This window comes from Bombyx mori, chromosome 24 (genome assembly GCF_030269925.1).
Source record: "Bombyx mori chromosome 24, ASM3026992v2".
Taxonomy (NCBI): domain Eukaryota; kingdom Metazoa; phylum Arthropoda; class Insecta; order Lepidoptera; family Bombycidae; genus Bombyx; species Bombyx mori.
Window position 1 is genome coordinate 11283217 of NC_085130.1, and position 13217 is coordinate 11296433.

Consider the following 13217-nt stretch of genomic DNA (forward strand, 5'->3'; position numbering starts at 1 on the left):
TCATGTTGTTTAATATCATTTCGTGTAAGTATATCCATCCAAATATCCATTATATTGGAGTCGTGAAGGGGAAATGTAAAATTTGATTGTATTCGAATTATATAAAAGTTTTCTGAAAGTCTAGATTACAGTCAATGCAAAAACTTACCTCAGGCAGACGGATAACCGTTCAACAGAAATAGGCATTCTGTAATTGAATTCTTGTTTTCTAAGATAGGGCTCCAAAATATTCACCAATTTTGTGAATTGATCGTAGTTCAATTTATAAAAAAACTTCAGAGGTGTCAAGGGACACCCGGATGGAACGAAGTTCCTTTCGATTAATTAGTGAAGGAATTGTAATTTTTTTTTAAGTTATAATAATAAATTACGGCATTATGAAGAAGAAAAAAACAATACTATGAACTAAATTACTATTGTTGAAACGCTATCTCGAGAAACTGTACTCATTACGCGGACCAATCGGATACGAGCAATGTCACGCGATAAGCGCCTACACGTTGATTGGTCAGAATGACGGATCTAAAAAGTGTCGTGACAACTTTTCGTAAGAATTTTTTCCGTCTAGCCCCCTTTCACAACGCGCGATAAGGAACTTCGTTCCAAAACTTCCAATCGTTCCAATAATCGTAATATGTCTGGGTACGAGCGTAAGCCTGTACAAAATGTTTGGAATTCTCCCAACAGTCGTCGTTTCTTCCATAAGTCATGGACCCATATATCCCTTTTTCTTTTGTTTGTTTCTTTCTTTTTCGTCTTCCTCCGCAATAAGTGCTATAATAACCAATTCCAACATGTTCACTCTGAACACACGAGTATCATTGCCGAATGAAGAAACTAAACTAGTCAAAATGAGACTAGGCGCGTGCAGTCTTGAGGTCTTGAGGCTGCTGCTATTCCGGTGTGACTCGGCCCTTACACGGTAGCTGGCGCCGCACCGTAGACATGTGTCCACGCCCTAACTTTTGTAAGCCATAAAGTATAAGGGCCGAGTCACACCGGAATGGCAGCGGCCGGCGACGATGCCAGCGGCCCCCGGATGGCAGCCTCGCGCGGCCTCCAGACTGCACGCGCCTAATCTCCTCTTGACTAATTTAGTTTCGTCATTCGGCAATGATCGTGTAATAAAAATGAAACCCGCAAAATTATAATTTGTGTAATTACTGGTGGTAGGACCTCTTGTGAGTCGACACGGGTAGGTACCACCGCCCTGCCTATTTATACCGTGAAGCAGTAATGCGTTTCGGTTTGAAGGGTGGGGCAGCCATTGTAACTATACTTGAGACCTTAGAACTTATGTTTCAAGGTGGGGCCACCCACCTTGAGATGAGCATTTACGTTGTGGAAGTCTATGGGCTCCAGTAACCACATAACACCAGGTGGGCTGTGAACTCGTCCAGCAATCTAAGCTATAAAAAAATAAATAAAGTATGTTTGGAGTGAACATAATGGAATTGGTTATTATATATTATTATGACCGCGGCGCCGCGAGCGGCCTCTTGTCGCCGCTGGCAGGACCACCGACAAGACGCACGAGGCGCGCGGCTGCCCGCCTCACCGCGGGCAGGCGGCGGCTGTGTCGCGACCTTTTCTAGCTTTTCAAGCGATACTGATCTTTTAAGTATATAGATAAAGCTCAAAATAAGCGCATTGTTATAAATAAATATACGTCGTAGACTGGTCTTACAAGATTTTGATTTTAACACGCAACCACATCCATACATACATCAAAAAACATCAATCGATACAACAGAGAAATAAAACAAAACAACATTAATAATCTTTATTCACTATACAGGGTGAGCCCTTTTCGCGTGTCGCCTCAGCGAGTCTTTCGTCGTGAATTTCGCGTTACAAACACCACAATTGTGTTTTCGTTCGCCCGTGTGCGTGACCCTGTGCCTGCCCAGATCCGACTTAGTGTAGAACAAATTTTGACAGATGTCACATTTGTGATTCTTCTCTTTGTTGTGAACGTTTTTCGTGTGATTATTCAATAGGCTGCGGGTGACGAAAGTTTTCGCGCACACCACGCACCTGTGCTCCGGTCTCGCGAAGCCGTGCTTCTCGACCAGGTGAAGCACGCGGAAGTTCTCCTGATAGAACCTGTCCTCGCAATACGGACACGGAAAACGCAGTTTCCGTTCGCATTTCAAGCCGTGCACGTTGATTTCATGTTGCTTTTTATCGTTTCTAGTGACGAAGGTCGCGTCACACTGCCTACAAGTCAGCGGACGATGCGCCCTCGTTCTGTGTAAATTCAAGAAGACTAAACTTGTGAAGCCGGCGCCGCAAACATGGCACACGTGCTTCCTATAATGCTTGTTCACGTGAATGTTCAATAAACGAAAAACGCTAAATCTCTCGTGACATATTTGACATTTCAAATCGTTTTGCAGTTTAAACGGCACGAGTAAATCGTCGTCTGACGCGAACAAGATGGCGTGCTCGTCGGAAAGATGGCGCCTCAGCGTTGACAATGAATCCATTGTAATCCCGCACATCCTGCAACTCAACTTAGAGATTTCGACTTTAACTAGTTTATTTTGTTGGACGATTATTTTTTTCTCTATATTTTTTATGGAATGAGCGTTGTCCGTGTGCTGCCTCAGCAGGTCAATGTCGCTAAAGGGCTCCTTACAGCAGAAGCATCTGTAGCGGCTTTTGTTCCACTGGAACACGCAGAGAGTCGAATTTGATATCAGTTTTAGGGAGTTCTCGCGGAGTAAGGGACCGTCGCCGCGCCTCTCCACGATCTTCGACCAGTCTTTTTGAGAATCTTCTGAAGAAAAAGAAAAAAAACTAATAAATATCTCTATATATAAAAATGAATTGCTGTTCGTTAGTCTCGCTAAAACTCGAGAACGGCTGACCCGATTTGGCTAATTTTGGTTTTGAATTATTTGTAGAAGTCCAGAGAAGGTTTAAAAGGTAAATAAATTAATGAAAATGCTCGGAATTAAATAAAAATAACAATTTTGTTTTCCCTTTGATGTGTCCCCCGTCGGACGGATTCCTTTTGTTTATCTTTTATTTATCGATTGAGGCACTACGAAGTCTGCCGAGTCAGCTAGTTATAAATAAATAACTGGGAATAAATCACATAAGGTCATCCGGTACCAAATAAATTTATATACTTAACACGCGACATTTATCTTTCTTTTTTACTGGTGGTAGGACTTCTTGTGAGTCCGCATGGGTAGTTACCACCACCCTGCCTATTTCTGCCATGAAGCTACTGCTTTTCTGCTGAAGTAATGCGTTTTCGTTTTAAGGGCGGGGCCACCGATGTAACTATACTGTGACTAACTCATATCTCAAGGTGGGTGGCGGCACACTCCTCCGTCCGCGCAATTTTCGTAAAAAGGGATACAAAGTTTTTGCTTCACGTATTAATATATAGATTGTTATTTATAAACGCGCTAAGATACGCCCGTACAGGTCAATGGTACCTAATACTTATAATCGAACTGCGTAATAGTCGGTATTCCGACGCTCCGCACTTTATACGCACTAATAGAGGGTCGATTTATCGACGGTCAGCGCTTAATTTAGAGACAATTAAGCAAGTTAGGGCTTTTTCAAATCAATAAAATCACTTACCTCTTATCTCTGCACTCAATCTCCCCACGTAATTTTGTTTAATGAGTTGTGACGTAATATCAGTGACGTCATCCAATCTAGAAGCTTCTGCCTTGATATTTGACTCAACATCTGAAACAATTTCACAGATTTGGGTCATTATTAATGAAACGGCTTTTTATTACTTAAGTGGGTGGACGAGCTCACGGCCCACCTGGTGTTAAGTGGTTACCGGAGCCCATAGACATCTACAACGCCAATGTCGCGATGAATGCACCGGACGTCTTATCCTTTAGGCCACGACCACTTTTTAGCTTTTGATAGTCGAGCGATTTCGCAAGCGAGGAGGACTAGAGTCCATGGACATCATATGACTACCGGCTCCCACAGAGAGGCATGAGTACGAAGTCTCTATTGTATAATGAGTAAGTGGTTTGCGAATAAGATCATCCGTTTTACACACAAGGCCATGGTGGTATATGGGACTTGACCTCCAGATGTTGGAGCAGACCACGGGCCCAAGGATGTTTTAGGGCCCTACCGCACTAAATGACTCCCCTGCACTCTTACACACGACGTCCGATCTCCGTCCGGGGTCAGAACCCGGTCAGAGTAGGGGGGTTCCCGCGGTCAACACCACAACCAGACACGCGACGCCACCCTACTCGATACAAATTTGAGTTGACTTTAACGCGATCGAGAACGTGAAAAAACACGTGTGTACTTCACACGTGGTAGAAGTGAAATCTTCAAACATTTAAATACAATTATCTATAATATATATAATATAATAATTAATATGTGAAGCAAAAACTTTGTATCCCTTTTTACGAATATTGCGCGGACGAAGGAGTATGAAATTTTCCACACTTATAGAGACTATAGAGAAGAAGTGCACAATGCTAATATTTTTTAAGAACAATGCATAAAAGATACATTAAATCAATAAAGTAAGCATTACACACACTACATACCGTGTATTTGACGCACACACCTATGCATACTATTTATTGTCAAACTTTTGTTCTTGACGTCTGTGTGGCACAAATTGTGTAAGTGTGTGACGACAAATTTAGAATAGAAGTATAAAATACAATCATAATAGTGTACAAACTTACAATTCCAATTAATTATAGTCGAATTTCGACTACTGCGGGACCTCTAGTATGTAAAATTTTGTCATTAGTAAATAATATTTTATAGTATGAGGTAGCCCCCGCTCTCTGAATTGATATTTTAACTTCACGTATAATCCTAACTTAAAATTCACTACAAGAGGTTTTATACACACGTTAGTAAAAATCTCACAGATGGCGCTGTATTAAAAAAAAAACACTACCCTATGAACGTCTAATGTGTTCTATCTCATTCTCTCGCCGGCTGAATCCTATACATTTATGTGTTTGTGTCTCTATGGACTTATTTTTTCGTTTCATCAAGTTTGAAATCACAACGATTCTAAAGAAGTTTCACTTCAAAAAACTAACGCACTAAGCACACTAGCGTGAAACAGCAGAGGTTCGATAAGTACCAATGTGAATTGCGATTGCGAGTAGTCGATAATCCCAAGGCACAACGCATCCGACCGGGGCGTAATACAATGGTATGTTTTCTGTCTGATGTATGATGTCTGTTTTCGGAAACCGAAGTCCTCTTATGCATTCACCTGTTTTCGCTTACGATAACTACAAGCGTCGTCGGCCCTACCAGACCGCCCGGACGATGCCATTGATGTTCCGGAATACCCCGCTGGGTCAAAACCGGCCTGCCGGGTCGGAACGCGATACACCTCCAAGCAGGAAGCTTTCATTTACCTGCCCTAATACCTACGGTCTTCATCAAAGTTGTCATCGGGAAATATTTCTACCAAATTGTCTTCCATTGAAATTTCAGTTTTAATATCGGTCATTAATGATTCTTCTAATGTATTTTTATCTGAAACATTATAAGAAATGAGATTAATCTATTGGTATTCTTTAATTTTTAAAACTTATAACACTTTCTTCAATCTTACTGTATACAAGTATTCATAATACACATATTAATAATGCAGCTGTTGACAATAAGTTTAATTTCTGTAATGAGTAAAACATCTAATAACCATCTATTTCCATATTAACGGCTGATTTGATGTCTATTATGTTTTATTTTATTTTTATAGCTTAAATGGGTGGACGAGCTCACGACCCATCTGGTGTGTATGATGGTTACTGGAGCCCATAGTCATTAACAATCTAAATGACGTCTTCACCCTCCTAGAGTCTTATATCACCTAGTCCTACAGTATAATGACTGTGGACCTAGCTTTCACACTGGAACCGATTACTGCTCCCGTGATAGAAATAGGCAGGATGGTAGATACCGGTGTTGACTCACAAGACGTGCTACCAGTAATTAGGCAAATACAATTTTTTACAGATTTCATTTTCATTACACAAAGTTGTTCCTTCACAGCGGTAGTCATTCGTGATAATTGAAAATTATTATAACTGTTTACGAGACTACAATATTGTTTCTTAAAATTATGAATTTGGTTACCGGTATCCTGGGATGCCTACCTCTGTTTTGCAGTTTCCATGGTTCATGAGGGCATTTTCAACAATAGTACTGGTGACAAAAATTACAAGCAAAACCTGATACCTTGACGAGTGGTTCGTTTGAGGTGCGTAGTGAAAGATCTTACTTTGAATGTCCTGTGATAAATTTTGAGCAAATCTCAGCAGTGCTTCTTGACTCTGCAATACAGTCTGTTTCAAGGCTGCCGCATCTCGTAACCTTCGGATACATTCTTCGCATATTACACGAGGTATTTGGCTTGAATCTAGATGATTACTTGTGAGTAACTAAAATATTATGAAATATGTTTTTATGTTGGTGTCGCGTATGATGAAGTTTCACAGGTATACATCTTCCTGCTGTTAAATACTATACAGGTAACCAGGTATCACGGTGGATATGTTCCTACAAAGTCCTGTATTGTGCGAAACCTTGACTGACATAAGAATAGAAGCCAGTACAAAAAGGAAAATATTTTTTCTGAATGAAACATCTCAATAAAACACGTATGTATGTATTTCTTTTACCTGTTTTTCTTAAAAAATAAGCATTATGATATCAGTTATTGGCAAATATTGTGTGTTCATAGTGCATCTAAATAATTCAGATCAATAATTCACAATCATAAACAGTGTTCTAAATAATTTTACACAAAAATCTTGTTATTGTGTAGTAAAAGTACCATGTAGGAGGATTACCTGTATAACAGTACTATATTAAAAAGTTGGGAGAGCTTTGCCTGCGCGGTCAAAGAAGTTTTAATATTTTTTTTGTAAGATAAAAAGAATAAAACATAAGTTTCAACTGAGAATGCGATGGGAACGGGTTAGAAGATAGCCTATCTCACTCTCTTCACCTAAAACTATCACTATAAGAAAATCATGACAATCCAATGATTTGTTTTGATGTGAAATAAGAGAAAGACAAAAATACTTTCAGATTTATAATATTAAGTATGGACGAACAACGGTATTTACTTTATGGTAATCATGTGTAACCTGATGAAAAATAAATACCCATATATCAATTGGTCTGTAGTGGTACAGGAGACCCATACATACAGCAGTGAAGAAGTATTAATAATAGTACAACACCAGTACTAATAATGATGATGACCAATACCAATATAACACAACATATTATTATAAACTGAATGATTTATTTTAGAATCGGCATCTGCTACACATCAATCTGATAATTTGCTGTTTTTTGTCCAATCTCAAAACTCAGCTAGTGTTAAGTAAAAACGGTCTGCTGACGTCAGAACGTGAATGCAACTGTGAGACACAGCTAAATCTCATCCGTAATTGTATAGATGTGTCATTGGTATGTTACTCTTAAAAAGGTACACATATCGCTTTCTGACTCACAAGGCCTCACAAGAGTTGTTTCCTGCCCTGAGTTAGACTTATTAGTTTCAGTGTTTCAAAGAAATTAATTGAATTATGACGGTTTTCATTGTTTATATAACACATTATTAAAATTTAACACAACCATTCCACCAAGAGTCTAGCCTTGAATATGTTTTGAATGATAATACTATAAAATGCCTGCATAGGCTGATATTATCCTGCCTATTGTAGATGCAAAGCAGTCAAGCAATCCAATTTGCAGGTTGAAACAATTTTCTTCAGATACTTTTGGAACTGATCCTTGAATTACTGTTTAAAATAATAATTTTTTTGAATTTTATTGCTGAAGTAATTTAGTTTTCCTTTGCATTCGAAATAGCGCAGATATGGATTAGATACGGACTGTCGAATTAAATTCATAATTATTTTAACCATTTGTTAATTTTTTTTTTAATTCCTTTGTAGGCAGACGAGCGTTCGGCCCACCTGATGGTAAGTGGTTACCGTCGCCCATGGACTTCAGTAATGCCAGGAGCAGAGCCAAGCCGCTGCCTACTTAATTTAGAAATTTCGGTTTTACTAACTTACCTGAATATTAAAAACGTTTTCAATCATTTCTTGGTAAACTTCTCTACTGTCGTTAGTACTATATTCAGTTTTTATATCTTTACTTCCGTTATTTTTCAAGCAAAAGCGACATAGGCCGGAAATGTTTTTCTCTTGAATTAAATAATCCATTTTCGAACTATTTGCAGTTTGAATACAGGGCTAATATTTAAACGGCCGAGTTATTTTGCTTAGGAAACCTCTATTTCTTTATACATCATGTTAATTGTTAAATATTTAAATAACTATGTTGTTTTGATTGTAATTTTATTCATTTGGCAGGAAATAAACATAGAAAATTGACAGGTAAGTTAAGGATGGGCACATGTAAAATCGACTTGTTTATCGTTTCGATAATATTTTTTTAAGAGCTAAGAAATTAATATTATTTATAATAGTTTTAAATGTATTCCAAACAAATGTATTTCAAAAGTAATTCGTTTCAATTTATTTCCTTGTTATAGCCATGTTGTAAGTTGTAAACTATAATACGTACAGTTCGACCAAGCTAAGTTTGCACCTCGCATCGATTACGTCACATTGCCGCTTGGGTACAGTCTGAAAAAAGGATTCGCTATGACTTTAAAAATGTAAACAAATGTTTGTTAGATTTTACTTTGAATTTATTGTTTTTAACGATATATTATACATTGGTACATTAGAATATAGCGATATCGGGTTTTTGTATTAAGACCACCCGGGCGTTCCTGCACTTTTTAAATTTGTATCCCAATTGCTCAGTAATAATTTTCCTTTATGTTTCTTTTTCAGGATTATGTTTCTCCTTTTTTTTTCCTTCCTAAACTGGTAGCCTGGAGCGGCTATTCCAGCGTAACCGTAACGTTTGTAGGTGAGCTCACGGGGCTCAAACCTGACGACGATGCTAACACGAACCCTAGCAAAAGTCGTGCTTTGCAGAATCTACCACCGGATCGGAATCGCGACCCACTGAGAAGATCCGGTGAGAAACTCAGTGGGCTGTGTCTGAGAGTTAATTTACTCGTCGAGCCCTTCGTCGCAAGCGACGGGTTCGACCAGAACGGTGACCGGTGCTTGAAGTACCTAGAAGCACCGTTAGTGGATCGGGAGGATCCGAGATGACGTGTTTTGGGCGATGTCATCTGCTTTCCATTCTGTCTGCAGGATCGGGAATGTAGTTACCGGCGGCCACGATGAGAGGGTTCTCGTGTCGTGCCGCTTTATCGAAGTGGATGTTTCTCCCTTCACTGTGTATCACCTTCATTTTGTTGCACACAACAATCCTCTCGAAGTAAAAAAAAAGGAACGTTAAGCGTTCAGTAACAACCGTTCAACAAAAACTTAGCAAAAAAGTCCAATAATATAACTAAACTTCAAGAAAAAACCTAACAAGAGCAGTTAAAAATTTTAAAATTCAACGTATAGGGAGACGAAAACTCGTATGACGCGTGTCGGCGACAAAGATGCTAACCGTACTAACGCGACAGGGCGATCGCGGGAAGGTGAGCGGGGAAGCGGGCGGACCGCCGCATTGCAGCGAGGTGCAAACTTAGCTTGGTCGAGTTGTAGTTTGAAAATGCAAGTAACCATTTTGTTTTGAATGTACGAGAACATCAAAGTATAGTCACCGACAGGAGTCGTGAGCTTTCGACAAAAGAGTGGAGGGCTGTCTGCGCATCGTGCACTTAGGGTAAAGTTAAATGGATCTCTCATGTATTATCTTTTTTATAATTAAAATAACATTGTTCAATTTGGGATTTAAAATTGTTTTAGTAATTTTATAATAGTTTTGACCGTGGTTTCACTCGTATTATACGAATGGAAAAAAAGGTTATCACTTTTTTTTTTTCCATTCCCTTCCAAAAGGTTATCAATTCATCCCGTTTTTTCATTTCGTTAGAACAGTCTGCTTAGTGCGAGTTTCCTAAATCAAATCGAATGACTCGAATCGAGTATACGTTCTTCCCGGTGAAAATTGAAGAACTCTGAGTGCGAGTTGATGCAAGTTACTCGATTACGAGACCGCAACGTCAACATGAACTCGCACACACAAAATACCTAACACCGGATACGTTTGCCGCTAGCGGCGCTTTTCCAACAGCATACAAATATGAGCTAACTTTCTCATTATCGAGAACATTACAAAACTCCATAGACCTATATAGTAGGGACACGACATATTGTTCTATACGTACAATTGCTTATATAAATAGCACCCATTTTGAAGGTACACACATAAACATATATCTATCTCGTTCTTACTCAGCACTTTAACTCGCAGGAAAACAATATAACAGTATTTCAGTGCGTACATAAAATGAAACATGAATATACGTAAATATCTCCGTCTCCGTCTAATGAGACCAAAAATCCGCCATGTTGAGCGCACCAAATGTCATTGTCACGTCAGTTCGGCCGTCTGTTTTGGGTTGTACATTATTTATTGACTTTGATATCGATTTAATACAGGGTGGCCCATAAGTCCTTTGATATGAAAAAAAATTTATTAAAATAAAACTAATTACATTATGAATTAAATTTTTATTTACATAAAAAGCTTAAAAAACGGGAATTATTTTTTGAAAATAACTTCTCCTAAATGTAATCCGTTGCGATCACGGCACTCTTGGAAACGACGTCTAAAATTGTCGATGACTGCGCGGCACGTCACTGCTGAAATGCTTGTCATTTCTCTGCGGATGTTTTCTTTTAGGGCCTCAATTGACCGCGGGTTTGTGTCGTATACTTTAGCCTTAAGGTAGCCCCACAAAAAAAAAAACAAAGGGGTCAGATCTGGACTACGTGGAGGCCAGGAAATGTCTCCTCTCTTAGAGATAACTTTGCCAGGAAAAAGTTGACGGATAACGGGCATAGCAGTGTTAGAGGTGTGAGAAGTGGCCCCATCCTGTTGAAACCACGTCCTGGCATTAAAGCCTGAAAAGTTTTGCAATTCTGGTATGAAAAACTCTTCGATCATAGCCACATATCGCTCCGACGTAACAGTAACTGCGCGCCCTCTGCCATCCTCAAAGAAGTAAGGCCCTAGGATACCATGGGCTGACATAGCGGCCCAAACAGTCACTTTCGGACTATGTAAGGGCTTCTGATGCTTAAGTTTTGGATTGATGGGGCTCCAATAGCGGCAATTTTGTTTACTAACATGCCCGTTAAGATGGAAATGAACCTCGTCAGAGAACATTATGTTATTGAAGGAAGTAAACCGATTCAACATTTCATTCGCATAATTTTGTCTTTGAATACCGTCAGTTTCCTTTAATTCTTGAACCAACTGAATTTTGTAAGGGTGCATATGTAAATCTTTCTTCAAAATCCGTTGTAACGATGTCCTGGATACGTTTAATGCTCTGGCGCGCTTACGAGTTGACTGTGTCGGATTTTCACGAGTAGACTGTGTCACTGTGTCTATGTTTTGTTCCGTACGTGACGTCCTTGGGCGACCCAACCGCGGTTTATCTAACGTCGAACCGGTCTCCTCGAACTTAGCAACCCAGTTCTTAATCGTTTGAAGAGTTGGAGTGTCGTCAAAGTTGTGTAAACCTTTGTGTTCTCGAAATTTACGCCGCGCAACGGTTGCCGAATTGTCGTTTTTATAAAACTCGCGCACACAAAACGCACGGTCCGCTCCGGTAAAACGCTCCATCGCGACTAAATTCCCAGAAACCGAAGTTACTCCCCCCGCTTCCCCTGCACCGCTCACGCGCGCCCTGTTCGTTTTATTCAAATTTTACTTTTCAAAGGACTTATGGGCCACCCTGTATGATTGCTTATATAAAATTTCATATTTTATCATGCTTAAAACATACAAAAATTATAATTAAAACGTATTTTATAGGATCTCAAGAAAGTCGATGCCCCAAAACTATTATCTATATATATTTAAATTCATTATGGAGCCCTCATCCGAAAAATCGGATTTTTCGGTCGGAATCTATTGATCATGACACTAATCATAAATACCTCTTTAAAATATTTCATCAAAACATATTTAGTTAGACATTCTGTTTAGATATTTCGGGAAAAAGGCTACCGACAAAATCTCTTCGGAACTATATAAATAAAATAGTTTTATTCCGCAGTGAGTAAAACACTATTGTAAATTCGTTAAATATTTAATAATTAAGTGATTTTAGAGAGGAAGTCACAAGGAATGAAGTTTGTAATTAATGAATATATGTTCTGTAGGTGTTTTTTTTCACGCGGTCCCTTGATAAGTTTAAAATTTGAATCACTCTCAAGTGAAAGTGATTCAAATGGTGCGGCTCACCTTCTTTGAGGTTCGCTGCGGTAGTGTGTTACGGACTTTAGAGTCAGCAAAACAATTAAAATAGATTGTAATAGTCTAAGAAAAACACATACTCAAAATACGATAACATTTAGCATGCTAGAAATGGGCAGATGGCACTGTACCACGCCATATATTTATGTTTTGCGACAAACGACAACTTTATAAAATCAGTGTAGCAACTTTTAAAAATCATCATATCGTTTACTTGGCAAATTCGAAGGACGAACTTGTCTTAGATTTCACACATCTAAATCATATCATATTTGCACATAACAATATACCTACTTACTTCCCATTAAAGTATAAATTCTACAAATAAATAATACTCAACAATATTTAAAATAAAATGAGCCAAGAACGTTTATCGATAAAACCTGATAACATTGAAATCTTTTGTACAGTACTAAAACCGCCATGTTTTGTGGTCAGATGACGTCACAGTGGCACGAATTTTTTGTTGACGTTTCATTTCCATAGGTTTCCTACTTCAGTGCAAAACTTGCACTAAGCACTAGTGTTGCCCGCATTCTGAATTATCTCCCACTAAGACGACCAATCCATTCCACTAAAAAACCACTAACTCGCTCTGGTGTATTATATTAAAAATATTATTTAAGAACTAAATTACCATCACTATTTATTATAAAATGAACCCTTTTATTGCTATTAGTTTTTACAATATGTAAATATTTTCATGTTTATGATAAAATAAAAACATCGATTTAAAATCTTTTAATAATAATTACTACACACAAAATTGTCAACATATATATAGAAACGTATTTTCGACAGATATCATTTATATATTTATATGCATGTCTCTCACTAAATAATAA

General features: G+C 38.5%; 1 protein-coding gene across 2 annotated transcripts; it reads right to left on the bottom strand.

Moving 5' to 3' along the window:
• Positions 1-1760: 1760 nt before the first annotated feature.
• LOC101736402 (zinc finger protein 596) lies at positions 1761-8616 on the bottom strand. 2 transcript variants are annotated; one of them, XM_004926659.5, is made up of 5 exons: positions 8079-8616; positions 6266-6425; positions 5413-5517; positions 3604-3714; positions 1761-2782 (listed from the first exon to the last, which is right to left on the bottom strand). In XM_004926659.5, exons 1-5 carry the CDS (start codon positions 8226-8228, stop codon positions 1791-1793), a joined length of 1518 nt encoding a protein of 505 aa, XP_004926716.1. In that variant the 5' UTR covers positions 8229-8616; the 3' UTR covers positions 1761-1790. The 2 variants fall into 2 exon arrangements, with proteins under 2 accessions (XP_004926716.1, XP_062531759.1); XM_062675775.1 differs by lacking the exon at positions 3604-3714 and having other exon boundaries at positions 8079-8614.
• Positions 8617-13217: the final 4601 nt, after the last annotated feature.